At 37.0% G+C, this 17,888-nt stretch overlaps 1 protein-coding gene across 1 annotated transcript in view; it reads left to right on the top strand.

The window, feature by feature from the left end:
- Positions 1 to 17,888, top strand: part of Morc1 (MORC family CW-type zinc finger 1) — a 209,433-nt gene that overhangs the window by 158,011 nt on the left and 33,534 nt on the right. The window contains 1 exon segment of the mRNA XM_087215093.1: positions 483 to 731. Within this exon segment, the coding sequence (XP_087071219.1) occupies positions 483 to 731 (249 nt within the window).

Genomic DNA, 17,888 nt, shown 5'->3' with positions numbered 1-17,888 from the left:
GCAAGTAAACCTATGTTGGGAGAAAGTCAGGATGCACAGTATGTTTTCAGTTTGGGGTCTTCTTCAGCCTCAAAATCAGATCTCTTGACAGAACCCAGCTCTGCAGCTATTTCCAAATCAAACTCTTAATGAACCATTTTATATATTTGGTAAAAGTGACTTTTTAAACTTTTGACTTTTACTTTTGTTCATAGTACTGGGGATTGAACCCAAAGCCTTGGCACTGAGCTACATCTGCATCCCTATTTTTAATTTTTAATTTTGAGACAGGGTCTCACTAAGTCACTAAGATGCCCAGGGTGGGGGGTCTAACTTTCCATCTCCTTGACTTAGGCTCCCAGAATTCTCAGATTACAGCCATGTACCAACCATGCCTGGCTTGACTTTTAAACTATTAGTAGTAAGAAATATCATCTAAATGATTATCCATTATAAATGACCCAGCTACAAAACAATAAATACATTTTTTTTTATTCTTTAAGGAAAATTCCAAAACTCGAAAAATCAGACCTCCTTCAGGTGATAACTTGAGGCATGAATCGCTTTCATCATTTGAGCTCTCACTTAGCCAAAGAAACCAGAAAAGAAATGAAGACAGTGCAGACTCTGATATAGAGTTCATTTCAGAGACTAAAATTATAAAGAAGTCTACGCAGAAGAAAATGAAACTGCAGGAAAAGAGACCTGCAACAGCTCTGCCAAGAAATGTCAAACCAGCAGAGATATCCCAGGTATTCTCTGATTTTTTCTTATTCACAAAATATATAATAATTCATTTGCACTGGAAATAACATTTGGTAAAGGTTTTGCTTCATTTTTACATTTTTTAAGCACTCTAACTATAGGATATACATTGTAATCTGTGTTTCCTGGACACGGTCCCAATTTTTATTTTTTTGCCCTGTATTTTGGTTAAAACTCTAATTGCTAATATCAGCATGGTGCCTGAAAAACTCAACCCAGTGAAAGTCTCCCAAGGAAGGCCCAGATAGCAAAAGGATTTTAAATCTGTATTTAAGAGAGAAATATTCATATAGGATAAACTTTAGAATTTTGCATTCAGTGCTTTATACAAAAAGTCCTTAGCTAAATTATACATAGATTGTTACTCCTGTAGTCAAAGTTCTAGAAAAATGGCACATAATATCAATATACAATCAGTGTTGAGGTTGATTTCAACAAATGGACCATTCCAGAATTGCTTTGTATCCGAATGCATTTTTAAAAGAATTGTAACACATTAATTCTTACAATGTTATCATTATTTAATTCCTTTTTGAGAATGTGCCCTTAGATTCAGTTACTAGTACCTATAACTGAGTGGACGTACCCTAGGCCAGGGTCAGTGCCGAATAATTACAAACATTATCTCACCCACTTAACATTTTACATCACTTACAAGCCAAAATTTATTATTTAAATTATCTACCTTATTCATCAAACTTGACATCTAGTGCCTTTTAACAGTTTCCACAAATTAAATTCACTCTTGGGGGATAAATATGGGCCACCATTGAAAATATTGAAATTAATCACCATAGGTTCTCAAAGTAGTATGAAATCATTTGATCCACAAATATCTACTGGGTTTCTGCCCATGGTGTTGTTTGGTGGATGACAAGGAATTATTTTGAACAATAGTTACTTTCTAGAAATTTCTTACATATCCCTTTGTAATATCTTTGGCAAATGTGTAGACTTTTTGAAAATCTGTAGTGAAACTCTTTACCCCTAACAAAGCCTTTTCTTGTTTCATTTTTCAACAGCTCAACCTCTTTAAACATTTGAAATCAATTTCCTTAGAATTTTGAAATTTTTACCTCAACCCCTTCTTCAAACTATATGAGCCAAACTGAATGTGTTTACTATCTACAGATTTTTTTGGCTTGTAAATTATTTTATATTTAAACACATAAGTTCATGTAATTAGCATATATTTATTTAACCCTTGCTGTATTCGAAATACTATGTGGTGGTAATATAAAAATAACTTTATAGTTATATCTGTATCACTTTCTAGTTATATCATTATATCTCTATAACCCTGAATTCTAGAACTCATTAACTGTGCAATTTCAGGATTTGGGATTTGTTGGCTTATTTCGTACGTACACTAGGTACTCTTAAAACATGTAATAGATTGAGAAATTGAGGATGTATAAAAGTGTTAAAGTGCCACATTTTAGACTTTAAATGTAAGGGTTAAATTAGTTATATACATACGTATGTATACACACACATATATATGTAAAGCTACATGAAGTATCTGTGAATATATATATATACATTGTACTGCTTTACATGTCTTATATACATATATGTGCATTTGCACACACCCTCATATATATGATATTATGTGCCACTCAGTATACTGCCTTCAGGTAGTATGCTTCAACTGTGAACCACACCATATACAGTGGTACCTCGGTTCAGGTTGTAACCAAATTGCAACTATATATGTACTATGTTTTCTGGTTAAAACTAGAATTGTGGAATGAATTCTGTTAACAGAATCATAAAATTAAATCCATGAACTGAGGTACCAGAATCATAGAAAGAATTAAGTTCATAAACCGAGGTACCACTTGTTTCATGACCTCATTAAATTTACAATCTACACATAGAGACAATCTAATAATTTCACATAAAAATGCAAGTGCAACTGTGGCAGTTGTTTGTTTTTGAGCTGGAGTCTCATTATGTTGCCCTGTTGGCTTCAAACTCGTGGGCTTAGGCAATCCCCTGACTCCTGAGTAGTTGAGACTACAGGCACGTACCACTGTGGCTGGTTATTTTGGCAGTTTTCATTACAGAATAGTAGAAATGCTTATAATGGGGGATTTGACTATGTCTGCAAGATGGGGACATTTTTCTAGAAAAAAAAGGTCTCTAAGCTTGTAGGATTAACTCAGTAAAAGAAGAACATTTCCAAGGAATGTGAACAGCATTTACTAAAGAGACAAGAATGAACATCAATTATTAAGATAGGCAGTGGCAGGACAGAGAGATTGAAAGAGGCTTGTTGTGAGATATGGAGAGGGCAACCCAAACCATCCAGGTCCTGTAGACACTGAGAAAAGGTTTTGTATCTATCCTAAAAGCAATGGGAACACATTGGCAAGCTTCATGCAGGGGAGTAGTGCAATCACATTTTCCTTTAGCAAAGATTGCTCTCGTTGAGTTTGGAAGAAAGGCTAGTAGAGAGCAGAGTTGTTGAGAAAAAGTCTTCTGATCCCTACTTGGCCACATAAGAATGAATCTTGAGTCTGGGACACTTTCATACCAAGAGATAGAGAACCCGCAAGGACTGTGCTGGGCTTATCTAATTGTATGAGAATATTCTTTTTCAATGTATGCATCTTTGTTCTGCATAAGTGTATGCATCATGTGGTATCTGGTCAACACCACTACTACATTTGTCCTCCTTGGGGAGGAGGGCTCCTTGCACTGTGACAAGAAAGGGATGCACATAGATAGTTTCTGTGTGTTGGTTACTGGGGTACCTGCTGCTGAGGGGGAGTGATGCACCCTTGGAAGCTGATTTTGCTCTCTTTTACTTTAAGTAAAGCAGTGTTGTATCCAGTGCTTGCCAGCATTTTGTTTCCTTTAGTAACTCCAATACCAGGATGTGACAGATGGAGGTGTTTAAGAGTCCTCCCTGGGGATTGATTACATGATATTTTGCTTAGTAGCCATGCTTATCATGCAACAATATGAGCTGAAAAGACGGGGACTATTAAAATGGTCTAATGGAGAGAAGTGTGGCATAGGATGATGGTGGTAGAGGTGTTCACACTGCCCTGTTTTGGTGATAAATTGGGTTTACAGAGTGAAGCAGAGGGATATGGCAAGAATAAGCACAGATTTCTGAGCTCTTTCACTTGGTGGGATGGTGAAAGATTTTATCCATTGAAATAGGGAGTACTAGAAAGTGGTAAATATTGAGAGGAGTGTAAGTTCAGCTTGCATAGTTTGGAACTTGTGAGGCTGAATAAGATAAGAAGCTTCATATATGAATCTGGATTCCAGAGTTGAGGGTTAAATAGGAGATAAATTTGTCTGATTATGAGGGGTTGAAAGGTAAAAAAAGACTAGTCAGAAACCTCAAGGTTGGAGGATAGGTGAGCACAGAGAATTGTGGAAGAATTGCCCTTGTAGTTTGGGGAGAAACCAGGAATTCGTGATATCATTAAAACCAAGAAGGGAAAAAAGTGATGTAAAGAGAGGTGGTTCTAAAGGCCATTCTCTGGAGAGGCTACTCAACCAGCCAAAGGCCACATTCTTTGACTTGGTGCCTTAATGGTAATGGGAATGCTCTTAGAACATTGAAGAGGATAAAAACCAGATTGGAACATATTGATTAGGAAAAGCAAGAGGCAATGGAAGCAAGCTGCAACTCTTGGAAACTCTTGGAAAGGTAAGTTAATTTCGCTTCAGAAGACATTCTATATGACTGTCTAGAAGTGGGGTGGACAAATCAGGAGACCGTGAAAGTCTTTAAAGCATTGGAAATATTAATCTTGTCAGGTTTTTTTGTTTTGTTTTTTGTTTTTGATACTAGGGATCGAACTCAAGACCTTGCACTTGCAAGGCAGGCAGCGCCACCACTGAGCTAAATCCCCGGCCCAATCTTATCAGGTTTTAAACTGCAGTTGAAACAACTTTGTATTACTTGAGGATTATTTACAATAAATTTCTCTGCTCAATAAATGTACTAGGCATTACCACTACCAGATAGAGGAAGTGCAAACATCACTAATTTTAATATTAGCCCAAGTAGTATGGAATTGGGAAGGCATATATGCTCTGAGTAAATCTTATGCTTGAAAAGATTGATAAAAATAGGCCTAGAATTAGCTAATATTTTACTGTTTCTGTACCACAGTTTAGTTATGTTAATACAAGTAAGTAATGAACTTACTGTTCTTCCCAGAGAATTGTTTTTTAATCACACTTTTGCTTTTCTCAGAAGGTCCCAATTTATCTGAAACAATTTTTCCATATCCTAAAAAAAAATCAAGGTTTCTAGTAAAAATAATATATTTATTTTTCCATATCCACACTTTTTAATTTCTTTGGATTTTCTCTCAGTGCCCTCTGTAAATTCATTTCAATCAGTAAGCTTAAATTTAGTATTTACTCTGACCAGTTGCTGAAGACTCAGACATTAATAAGAAGCACCCCCACCCCACCAAGAAGTTCAGAGCCTCTCTCCAACTGTTTCAATTAAGGGGACTGTCTTAGTTACTTTTCTCATTGTGAAACAAAATACCCAACACCCAGAGTTAAAGGAAGAAAGGTTTATTTTAGCTCAGTTTGTAGAGGTTTCAGTCCATAATCAGTTGGCTCCAAGGCAGGGCAGCATGGCAGAGGGGCATCGCAGAGGAAAAGCAATCTATGGCAGACCAGGCAGGAAGCAGCAAGCAGCGAGCCTTCTGGACTTTTATCCCATTCAAGCTACAAGCATATTGAATGGTGTCACCCAAACCCAAGATGGGCCTTCCATTATTCACACCCAGCACGATGCTAAACCCATTTAGTTATCACACATCCTTAATCCATATTCCACACCCTAGATAAATGGTGGTGAACCTTTTAGAGAAGTGCCCAAGCTGCAACCCAAAACCCACTTATTTATCACAAAGTGCCAACACTGCAATTAAATCTGAACACTGAGGTTTTAGTGTTGGAAAAACAACTCATATGAACATCTTCTGTCTTAAAAACACAATACCAACCCAGGGATTTAGCTCAGTGGTTCCCCCGCCTCCCTCGCAAGCAGAAGGACCCAAGTTCAATCCCCAGTATGAAAAACAAAAAAAACAAAAAACAAAAAAACCACAATACCACTTGTCATTTTTTCACTACCACTGCTCTAGATACAGCCACCTCCCAAAAGCCCCACTTATGAGGATGCAAGGCTTTGGGTGGACATCTAGATACAAGCTATAATAGGGGCCTTGCCCTCATCATAAGTTTTTTGTTCCAGTATTTTCCCATCTTTTCAAGTATGGAGATACAGTATCAAAAAATGATTACAGAAATTACAAATAAAATAGATACTACTATTATATATGTATCTCGTATCTGTTGATTAATGATTATATAATCAGAGAAAATCATCAGATATTTTTACGTGCATATTATATCTCTCTTAGCAACAGCTATATAGTGTGAAGAAGAGTATCCGTGTCTTCATGAGATATTTTCTATTCAGTACATGGGCATGCAGACCTTTGAAGAATGGTCCGGGTCATTTGATCACTATTGAGTTCTGTAGTCCATAGCACTCATTCATACTTACTTTTCCTCATGACACTCTCTTTTATTGTTGTGTGCTGTTGATCTTTACCTGTACTTGTCTAAATCACGTACTTCTTAAGGGCAAAGATCAGAATGTGAATTTTCCCTTTGTATCTCACAGAAATCTGCACTAAGGAGAGGCTGCTTGAAGTAGTAAATGAAGGTGGTTTAATGTGTTCATCTACTGCTACTAATCTTTGTATACTTTTTGTTAATACTTTCACATAGGCCTCTTCTGGACAAATGAAAAAGAACCTAAATCTTTTACAGGAATGTAAGGCATTGCTTAAGCCAGCAGCAATTTTCCAGATATAACCCTGGTGGTGTCAGTTTTACTGAGTTAAGATTTATTTACATTCATAAAAATGAGAAGGATTCAGGAATCCATTAGTGGCTCAGAATAGCTAGTCATATAGCTGCATCACATTGTTTTTAGGTGAAGAAAGAGAACTCCAAAAAGTTAATTGTTACTTACCTAAAACTAAATAAACTCATAGAGATACAACTGCAACTTACACATCTTGGTCCCTAGTCATTGACTCTTTTCATTTTAGTTATGAGGGACAGAGCTTTCATAAATCTGCGAATGTATAAAAATATAAAAATTATATATAGACATTATCGAGATGTATACATCTTGAAGGTCATCTCAGAAAATCATGTCCAAACCCAACCATATGAATATTTCTGTAGTTTGTAATATGGACTCTCACCAGAAAGTGTAATTCTGAATTGACTTAATTATGCTGCTACCAAAAACCCTGTGGAGAGAAGTCTGTTCAAGAAATAGGGGTATGCTCTCCTTTCACACCTTTAGATAATGTATCCTGATTCTTACCTGATGGTTGCTATCAAAGGGCTACATGTCTTGATGACCATAGAGTCACTGACTTCACTGAGTCAATTGTGAAAAGCCCTTGATGACCAGGAAAAACCGGTTCAAGCCACAACCACATGAAGAACACTTCATCTGTGAAGCTATGTTAAAAATATTGCCACACTGTCATGTATTATGCTTTGTATTATAATAAAATCATTAGAAGTTCATTTAGATGTTTGAATTTAATGCCAGGGAAAATCTGTTTGATATTTTCTTTGTTAGAGAGCAAATTGTATTATTTATTATAGCTCTCTTTTTACCTTAATTACCAAGAACCTTACAGCTAACCTTGAACCTAAATAATAACTATGGTAACCTGAGTGGTAATTTTTGACATAATAGAAGTGAAATTATTTAGAAAAAGGCTCAGCCTCATTTTACATGTCTTTAGGTAAGGTGCCTCAAAGTGTTATTTAGAATTATGGATTGGGTTTAAATTGTATTTAAGCTAATTATGAACATTTTTTTTTCTAACTAACTCAATTTATACAGCCTTCACTAGAATATCAATGTCACAAGGTACACCACACGGCTATAATGAAGCTTTTATTTTTAAAGTATTTCGTTAAGAAAAATTTCAAACAGTGTAATCAGCTCCCATGTACCCATTTCCCGTCAGCTCATGGCCTGTCTTGCTTCACCCATTTCCCCTTCCTCTTCCTGCTGCTCTGGGCATCCCATCATTTTATCTGTGAATTGTAATTGTTTCAAGAAGCCATTTGAAGGGATGTTGAAAAGGACTGGAAATGGTTTTTGAATGGGAGCAGAAAAAGCCTTAATAGTGACAATAAGGAACAGTCAGGTCGAGGATTCTTAGAAAGTAAACACCAAAATATTTTCCTTTTTTATTTTTCTATTTACAAGTATATATTTGCAGTACATACATTTTACACTCATCTTGAGGAGTTAGTACATGTACATAATATAGCTTCTTTCTTTTTTAAATCCTCTTCTTATTCTCTTTCCCCCTTTCCATTCTTGTTATATTATTAATTTAATTTCATGTCTATGGCATTTAATATCTACAATCATTGAGGATATTAGGCATATCCTGTACATGGCGTATCTTCACTCTACCTTCAAAGCAAAAAGAGTCAAAAGTCAAAAACAGGCTAGAAAGGAAGACAAAAGAGCTGCTAATGTTGTAAACAAGGCTACCTACCTACCACTAGTTCTTTGAAGCAACGTGTATGTGATACAGCTGGACCTGGGAATGTTACTAGTCACCACTTGCTTTGCAAGAGCTTCAAACTTTTTGTGTGTTTTTTAGGCAGTCATTACTTTGTCACCTCTCTAAGCTGTGCATAGAGCATTTAGCAAGTGCTTTTTCATGTTGTGTTTTAAAAATGTTGTTGCCTTTTACATAATATTTTTCAAGTTCTTATGTTACTTGTGGGTATTTGTGTGATGTATGATTTACTTGTGTCCCAGTGATCTTAACAGCATATCTGTTTTCAAATTCATGGCATCTCATTAATTTGGGTGAATATACATTATCCAGATGCACATTAATTTTTCTGGTTGTAGTTGGAATAATTCAACTAAGAAAAAATTAGTCATGAATGCTTGACTGTACTTTCTTAAAGTCAGAAATATGAAAAAAATTCTTAACCCTTGTGCGGCTTCTGTTATCTTTTGATTATAATCTGTGTGCATGTGTGCACACACTCACATGTGTGTGTGTTTCATTCTGACCCTGTGCCTGCTAAAGAAAGAAGGCACTCAGTCCTAACACTGGTCCAGGAAGCTACAACACAAGGCCACCTTCCTTCTACCCCTCTGCCCCAGATGGCATTTATTATTTTGGTGAATTGACTAGATGTGGAACTGTGGGATTCAAGTCCTTATTTTCAAGTGTCATAGACTCAGAAATATGGTATGCTCAGTCCACCACAGAAAGTCCATCTCACAGAGATCATTGCACATTATCTCACCTCATGAAACTGTTGTATGGTAGCATGATGACAGTTTAGTCATTTAAAAGATGAATTCAACCTCAGTTCACTTGGACGTCACATACTGACTTATGCTACATGTTTGCTCTTTTTATGGCAATCTGCATGGTTGGCCAATTGCAAACTGACAGTTGCTCTTCAGGTTTACATCTGAATTTTTTTTTTTCTTTTGGAAGTACTAGGGATTGAACCCAGAGATCCAGGCTTACTGGGGAAGCGGTCTACCACTGCTGAATTCTTAAAAGGATTTCAGCTAAGAGAGCTTCCTATGTCCATGTCCCTAAAAGGGATGATAAAGGTGCTGTTACTAATGCATCTATAACACCAAAAGGGTACTGACAAGGGCAGCCCTGGCCTCTTATCTGCCTTTTCCCTGTGAGTGTCATTTTCATGTTGTCTAGAGAACAACTCTATTCCTATTGGCGCATTTTTTTTCTTTTGCTGTGTTAATTATGCCTATTGAAAGGATATTTTTTTCACATTCAGATGCTTGATTTCCCTCTCTTCAACATTTTGGGCAACATCTCTGTCTTAATCACATTCCTTGTCACTGGGACACAATATCCAGCACCTGCAAGTTGAAGAAGGAGAGATTTATTTTGGCTCACAGTTTGTAGGTCTTTCAGTCCACAGCCTGCTGGCTTAAGGAGAACAGCATAGCACAGGAGCATCATGGAGAGCAAGCTTCTCATGTCACAGTGATGGTGGAGAAGCAGAGAGAAAGAGTGAAGAGAGGAGCCAGTGTAGGAGATGAACCCTTCCAGGCCACACCCCCAGTGATTCACCTCTTCCGACCCACCAGACTCCATCTCCTAACAGCAAGTCAGCTATAAACCTCCATAATCCAGTCAACTTCCAAAAGCCCTACCTTTGAGTGCATCTAGATATAAACTGAAACAACCTCTCGTTGGCTCTTATACTGCTTGTTGTATGATTTCAAGTGAAATGGTAATGATTATTTTTCAGATTTATATTCAGCTGCATGATCATTTATGCTCTAGAATCACCTCACTGCTATGGCTCAGTCTTATACCAGTTTGATTTGTTTTCCTAACTTCTTCCTCCTCCCTTCCTCCAATTCTTGATTGAATATTCTGCTTATTACTTTTATTCCAAGGACTGAAGTCCATTGAAGCTACTTCTAAAAACCATATTTTTCTTCAGTTTCATCTTTTCCTTGTGAGATGATCTTTATTTCTGGATCATTTTTATTGTCTGTCTCCTTGTTCTACATTGCACATCACATTTAACATGCTCCCGAATCATTCATGTGGTGTCAGACTCATCTGCTTTATCTCTACTTGCTTTTGCTCATATAGATTGTTGGTGTCACTTGCATGGCATTTTCCTTTTGTTATTCATTTATGCTTAGCCTTTTAGCCAGTGCAGGTGATTCGTTTTCAAAATCCACGAAATGAGAGTGTTCTTGGTAAGACCTTGCACATCATTTGGAGCTCTGCAAGTTTCCAGCTGGGATGCAGTGAAAACTCAGGCATTTTCTAGAGATTAAAAAGCTGTCATGAAAATAATGAGGGTTTTTAAAGAAAGACATCTTAATCCTCTTCAAAATCCCCTAGTTAGCTTCCCAGTTGGACCTTTGGAGCATTTGGTGTGGGACCTCTTTCTTTTTTTTTTTTTTTGTATTAAATTCTTTTATTGGTACATTGTAGGTATACAACACAATTACATTTCTCATTGGGAATTGTACCTTTATATAATGCATCTTGGTTCTTATTTTATCCCCATTCCTAGCCCTCCCTTCATGCCCTCCACCCTTCCCTATTTACGAAGGCTTTATTTCCATTTTTTCCATTTCTCATCATTTTTTCCTTTCCCTTCTTTCCTTTCCCCTGTGCCTCCCACTACCCCTACCCCTTTGGACCTTTTATTCTTATTTTACATTATCAATTATTCATTCTAATAATTGGTACATTTTAAGTATACAATATAATGACGTTCATCATTGGAAATTTTCACCTTTACATAGTCTCTCTTGGTTCTTGTTTTTCACCTTTGCCCAGCCCTCCCTTCAACCCCTCCAGTCCTCCCTATTTACAAAGATTTTGCTCCTATTTTTCCATTTTCTCATATTAATCCCATTCCCTTCTATCCTTTCCCTTAGCCCTCCCACTTCCTTCCCCTTTGCCCCTTTTCTTCCTATTTCACATTACCTATTATACATTTAGTCCTTATTTACACTTTCAGTTTCTCACACCAGAGAAACTATTTGGTATTTACACATGTGTGTCCTATTTATTTCACTTAAGAGTATCGCCTCAATGTGCATCCACTTAGCTATAAATGTCTCTAATTTCTCATTTTTTATGGCTGAGTAGTACTCCATTTTATAAAAAAACCACATTTTCTTTATCCAGTCTCCAGTTGATGGGCATTTGGGCTGTTTCCAAGTTTTAGCTATTACAAACTGTGCTGCTCTGAACATGGGTGCACATATATCACTCTGGTATGATTCTTTTAATTCTTTGGGGAAGATCCCCAGCAGTGGAATAGCGGGGTCAAATGGGATTTCCAGTCCTAGCTCTTTGAGGTATCTCCATACTGATTTCCACAGTGCTTGCACCAGACTACACTCCCACCAGCAGTGGAGCAGTGTTCCTCTTTCCCCACAGCCCCGCCAGCATTAGTTATTGGTTGATTTCATGATAGCAGCCATTCTTTCTGGAGTGAAGTGGAATCTCAGTGTTGTTTTCATTTGCATCTCTCCAATGACCAGTGACGTTGAACATTTTTTCATGTATTTATTTGCTATTTCTACTTCTTTATCTGAGAAATGTCTGTTCATTTCAGATGCCCATTTTTGGATTGGGTCTTTAAGTTTGGGAGGTCTGATCTTTTTAAGTTCTTTATAGATTTGAGATAGTAGACCTTTGTCTGAGGAAGAGCAGGTGAAGATTTTTTCCCACATTGTGGATTGTCTCTTCACACTGCTGGTGGTTTCTCTTGCTGTGCAGAAGCCTTTTAATAAGAAGAGATCCGATTTGTTGATTGTTTGTGCTAGTTCACGGGCAACTGAGGTTTTGTTCATAAAATCTTTTCCTAAACCAATGTCTTCAAGGGTTCTACTGAACCTCTGTTCCAACTGGTTCAGAGTTTCTATTTTAATATTTAGATCTTTAATCCATTTTGATTTTAGTTTAGTGCATGGTGAGAGATATAGGTCTAGTTTTAATCTTTGGCAAGTTGAAACCCAATTTTTCCAGCACCATTTATTAAAGAGGCTATCTTTCCTCCAGTGAGGGTGTTTGGCTCCTTTGTCGAAGATGAGATGGCTGAATGTGTCCGGCATTGTTTCTGCATCTTCTAATCTGTTCCACTGGTCCTCAAGCCTGTTTCTTTGCCAGTACCATGCTGTTTTTATCACAGTAGGTTTGTAGTATAGTTGCAGGTTGGGGATTGTGATACGCCCTGCCATGTCTCTGTTATCTAGAATTGCTTTTGCTATTCTGGGTCTCTTCTTATTCCAAATGAATTTTTGGATTGTTTTCTCAAGGTCTATGAAGTATGCTGCTGGGATCTCAATTGGAATTGCATTAAATCTATAGAGCAGTTTTGGAAGTATGGCCATTTTCACTATATTAATCCTTCCTACCCAGGAGCAGGGGATGTCTGTCCATTTTCTGATATCATCTTCAATCTCTCTTTTCAGAGTGCCATAGTTTTCAGAGAAGAGGTCTTTGATTTCTTTTGTTAGGATGATTCCTAGGTATTTCAGTTTTTTGGATGTTATTGTGAAAGGAATTATTTGCGCTATTTCTCTCTCAGTGAGTCTGTCATTGGTGTAGAGGAAAGCTATTGATTTTTGTGTGTTGACCTTGTAACCAGCTACTTGACTGAATTTGGTTATTAAGTCTAGAAGACTTTTGGTGGAGTTCTTGGGGTCTTCTATATAGAGTATCATGTCATCTGCAAATAATGACAGTTTGACTTCTTCATTACCTATCTTTATTCCTTTTATTTCTTTCTCTTGTCTAATTGCAGTGGCTAATGTTTCCAGAACTATATTGAACAAGAGTGGTGATAGTGGACATCCTTGAGGGACCTCTTTCATTATTTTTCATAATTTTATTTGCACAGCTAGCATTCTACCTACCATTTCAGGGCAACTAGTGTGATCCAAATTTATTATCTCTGACTGGAAAACAACTTTTCCTGAAATTCTGGTGTGTGTGCATGTGGAATTTATTGGAATTAGTCATTCTTCTTTCTGTGTGGCCATAGTGAAATCCAGGCATTGTACTTCCCAACGCGTATCTAATCAAGCCCTCTTAATAACCTAAGGGGCAACTACTATCTTCATCCTAATTTTACAGATGAGAAATTTTTTTTTTTTTTGGTACCAGGGATCAAACTCAGGACCCTGTGCTTGTGAGGCAGGCATGGTGCCACTGACCCAAATGCCCGGCCCGAGAAAAAAATTTTTAAGCTTTTAAGGGTCATACTCCCAGGAGATGATCACCTTGAGCCCCAGCTATTCCACCTTAGCTCCCACTTCTTTGAACAGTTCTCACTCAGACTTCTCCTTTTGTCTTCTACCTCCAACACTGTCTACTATGCAATTCAAGCAGCCCTTCCACTTAGATCAGCTGAAGTCCACAAACATGCTTTTGAGGGTGTGAGGGTTTCATGATATATGCATATATTGAATTAACTAATACTAAACATTTTGGCTTAGACAGACTTCTTTGTAGATCGGGGATCTCCAACAACAATTCTTGAATCATTTTTTAAAAAAACAACTCACCTGAAAATGTGCTGTATATACACAGTGGAATATTAGCTGTGAACATTTTTTTTGGTACCGGGGATCAAAACTCAGGACCTTGTGCTTGCTGGGCAAGTGGTGTGCCGCTGAGCTAAGTCCCCAGCCCCTTCACAGTGAAGTATTATTCAGCCATAAAATGATGAAATGCTATCATTTGGAGCAACATGGATGGACCTGGAGAATGTTATGTTGTATGAAATAAGCTAGGCCCTGATGACAAATACAGCATGTTCTCAACTCATTTGTGGAAGCTCTGAGAGTTGATCACACTGAAGCAGAAAGTAGAATAGAGTCATGAGAGGTCAAGAAAGGGGTGGAGGAGTGATAGGGTGGGTAACAGGTAAAAAAAAAATAGAGGGAGTAAGTAGTTTTAGTTATATAACACAATATGGAAACTGTATTCTACAGCAATTAGTTATACTTCTAAAAATAGCTAAAGGAAAATAATTTGAACGTTCCCAACACAGGGGAATGATAACATTTGAATAGAATTGCTAATTACCTTGACTGGTCACTATACATTATATATTAAATTACTAAACTGTAACCCATAAATAAATGTAAAAGTTATACATTTAATTTAAAAAAAACTTAAAAGACTAATTTATCATCAGTTCCTTGCCCAGATTAAATTAGCTTTCCTTACGCTCATTTCTCCCCTTAAACATCCTAAATATTATCTGTACAATGTGCCACTTTTCTCCTCAACATCTACTCTTCTGGTTAATCTAGAATTCTATAAATGTCATCAGTTTTTCTTCTCAGGATTTCTACTAATTTCTGAGTCTTAGAAAAAAGAATCTTTTTTCTCTGTTGAAGAATGTCTCTCTAGGAACATGATTATAGTCCTAGCCTTAGCACTAGCCCTATCATGAGTTACTGTTGCCTTACCTTTGGCCTCCAGAAAATCCCATTATATCTTCTATGATCAAAATACATATTCTGCCCTCTCTTTTAATGAATCCTAGATATTCTGACCTGATTTCCTTATTAAGAGTTTCCAAACTCCTGTATAAAGTTTAGGTTTGTCCCAGTTAATCCCAGGTAGGAAGAAGGTAGAAATTATTTTATAGCACTTCTTATAGGTATGCCAGCCTTTGTCAGGAGAGTGAATGTCTGAGTAAATGTTGCATCTCAAAATGCCCACTGTGTAGTCCCACTGTCACTGAAGCAACACCCTGTGCAACCCTGTTGTGATTAGGGACTTGTCTGAGTTCAATAAAAAACTCTGTATACTGCTCTGTGTTAAATTGGCAGTTCAACTTTACTGAAGGCAAAATGTAGCATATAGGTTCCATAGCACCCCAGAGCTGGGCTGGAACCGATGTGAGCAGTGCCTCTCAAAGTGATGTGATCTGATCAGCCGTCGCTGCACCACGCTTAAGAGAAGCAATAAGAATTAAAATGAAGAAATGGAACTGATAACCAAAAATTACGTGAAAAGGAGGTAAGAAGTCTGTTCAAGATATATCCCAAGATGAGAGGTGAGAAGCAACTCTACAGAGTAAGCATCTGGGGGAATCTGCTTGGACAGGCAGTAGGAAAGCCAGACTGCCAGACCACAACATCTGGCTGGGGAAGCAAATGATGAGTTTGAAGAAAGCTTAATTTTGGAAAACCCAAATCTGAGGAGTTGAGTAGGAATAATAAGCTGAGACTCAAATCAGACTGATAAAAGCACTAATTTCCCATTACACATATGCAAACTTTAATTTACTTTGGTGAAGAACATACTGAAATTGACATTGTATAGATTTTTGGGTTCCAATATGAAACAGTGTTTACCTTTTTATTACATACTGATCTGTGTTGGTTTTTTTTCAAATTTGATAATAATTGTCTTTAAGTTGCTATTTTGAATGTAAGAGAAAACCCCAAATTTCTAAGACATGAGAGTATCTGTAGTGTGGCGTGGTTATATAAGGTTGGGTTAGACCTGCCTACTTAATAACCATAATCGTACAAACTTTTCACTCTGACTGATTTTAGCTCTTTTGTCTCTGTCTCTCTATCCCTCTCTCCCTCTCTCTCTTTTGCCTTACATCTGGCCTTGAGAGCAAACTGGTGGATAGATTCATTTCATTTCTCCAATCTTTTGACATTTTAAAAAAAACTTGGTTGCCAGATCACCCTTACCAGAAATATTTAAGAATTTGGCAATAGAGTCTGTGGTATTTATTGTGAAAGATGTAACCTTCAGTGCCTGGGACAGAGCACAGCACTTTCTGGAGCCAAAAATGATGTGTGAATGAAGTAACAAGTGGATAGAACTCTATTTAGAGACTGAGGTAATTCTATTACCAGTTGTAATTGATTAGTTCTTTGGGATATCCTTTGAAAGAATCTTGTTCCAGCTCAGAGAAGACATTGATGTGCTCTAAATTCTTAGGATCATAGACAGGGCTTTCATGGCATGTTGTAAAACCTGAAGAATGTCGAGAAGAGTTGATGAGTTGCCAGTATCTGGTTTTATGCTTTATGGTGGCCAAAAATCAAATCAACAAACAAGTACAGTACTTTGAGCAGTGGTGTTACATGATGTGATACAAAGAGAAGAGTGAAAATCAACCCAAAAACATGTCAAAGGAAAGAACAGCTAATAATTGACACAGTGAATCCCTAAATCAGCTGCATTCAGCCGATTGATACATCATTTTTCTTACTCCTAACAAGTTTTTCAAAGGAAATTGCCTGAATATTGTAGTAACATGTGATAGATGTTGTAATAACATGACTTCAGATATTAAAATTCCCTTAATTTCAAAAGCAGACCATTTCTCAGTCAGCTTTCCTGTTTGATGATGCTACCTTGCTTCTTAATGAACATGTACAGTGATGTGATTGTTGCTAAAAGTACGAGAAGTTTCATGACTAATGCTTTTAAGATAAAAACCAGAGTTGCCCCAGGACTTTGTAGGAAAAATTATCTATACTCGGCATCCACAGTATCATTGATCAGCTCCCCAGCATGGTACAGATAGTCACAAGAACAATATGTGAAGCAGTCCCTGATATAAAGGAACATTTCATGGGTGATTTATAATGAATCTAAATATTATTGTTCAGCATGTGAACTACCAGCAGCCATGAGCCAATTAATGAAGACAAACTTATTGAACAGTATTATGCTACAGATTTTGAGGGACAGCAAAAATTAAAAAAAAAAATCTGATCCTTTCCCCGAAAGAACAAGACAATTGGAAGACAGTTTTATAAAACCAAGAGTAGAATTATGTTATGGAAAGGACACATTCTGCACACAGACAGAGATCTAGCTTCAAATTCAGACCTATGAGCCACTTAGTTATATCAAGTTCTGATCTCCTGTTTTCTTATATACGAAATGAGAATAATACTATCATCTGCTCTCAAGGTTTTCATGAGAATGGACAAGATTATTGGATTATTGAGTTACTGAATTATGGAATGATTGATTTATTATGGAATGAAAATAATTCTTTGTGCAATGAAAGTAATTTTTTATGTGGTTCTAAGTAATGCAAATTCAGCCTTTATTGGGTAACTGAGGAGAATGAAAACTAACAAAGTAGAATTGCTTTGTGGAGGAAAGGGGAGAGTAAAGAGTGGTGATGGGTAGGGATGGATCCAGAAAGTGAGCAGGTAATCCCAGAAGTAGAAAAGCCTAGAGCTGCAGCCTGGAAAGATAGGGTGGGGAAAATGTATAGACAGGGATTAGCCAACCATCAGTCAAAGAAGTTTAAAAAATAGATGTTTTGTTTTAATTGTAAGTTAATTGTTTTGCTACATGTAATTATTTTGTCCATTTCCCAATTCAATCTTCAGAAATGCTTTGCAGAGTTGAATTTGTTTTGGGGAGATGCAACCAAGTTTTGAAAGATCATGGCAAGAATCCAGGCTGCTACAGGGTCTCAGTCTTATCTAGGTTACATAAAATGCTTGGCTTGCAACAACAGTAATAGTAAATGATAGGCAACTTAAGAAATCC

Source organism: Heterocephalus glaber, unplaced genomic scaffold (genome assembly GCF_053883595.1).
Source record: "Heterocephalus glaber isolate CG9 unplaced genomic scaffold, H.glaber_assembly_v1.0 deba00000122, whole genome shotgun sequence".
NCBI classification, from domain to species: Eukaryota; Metazoa; Chordata; class Mammalia; order Rodentia; family Bathyergidae; genus Heterocephalus; species Heterocephalus glaber.
Note: the sequence above shows the minus strand (reverse complement) of the source record. Positions and strands in the feature narration are given on the sequence as shown.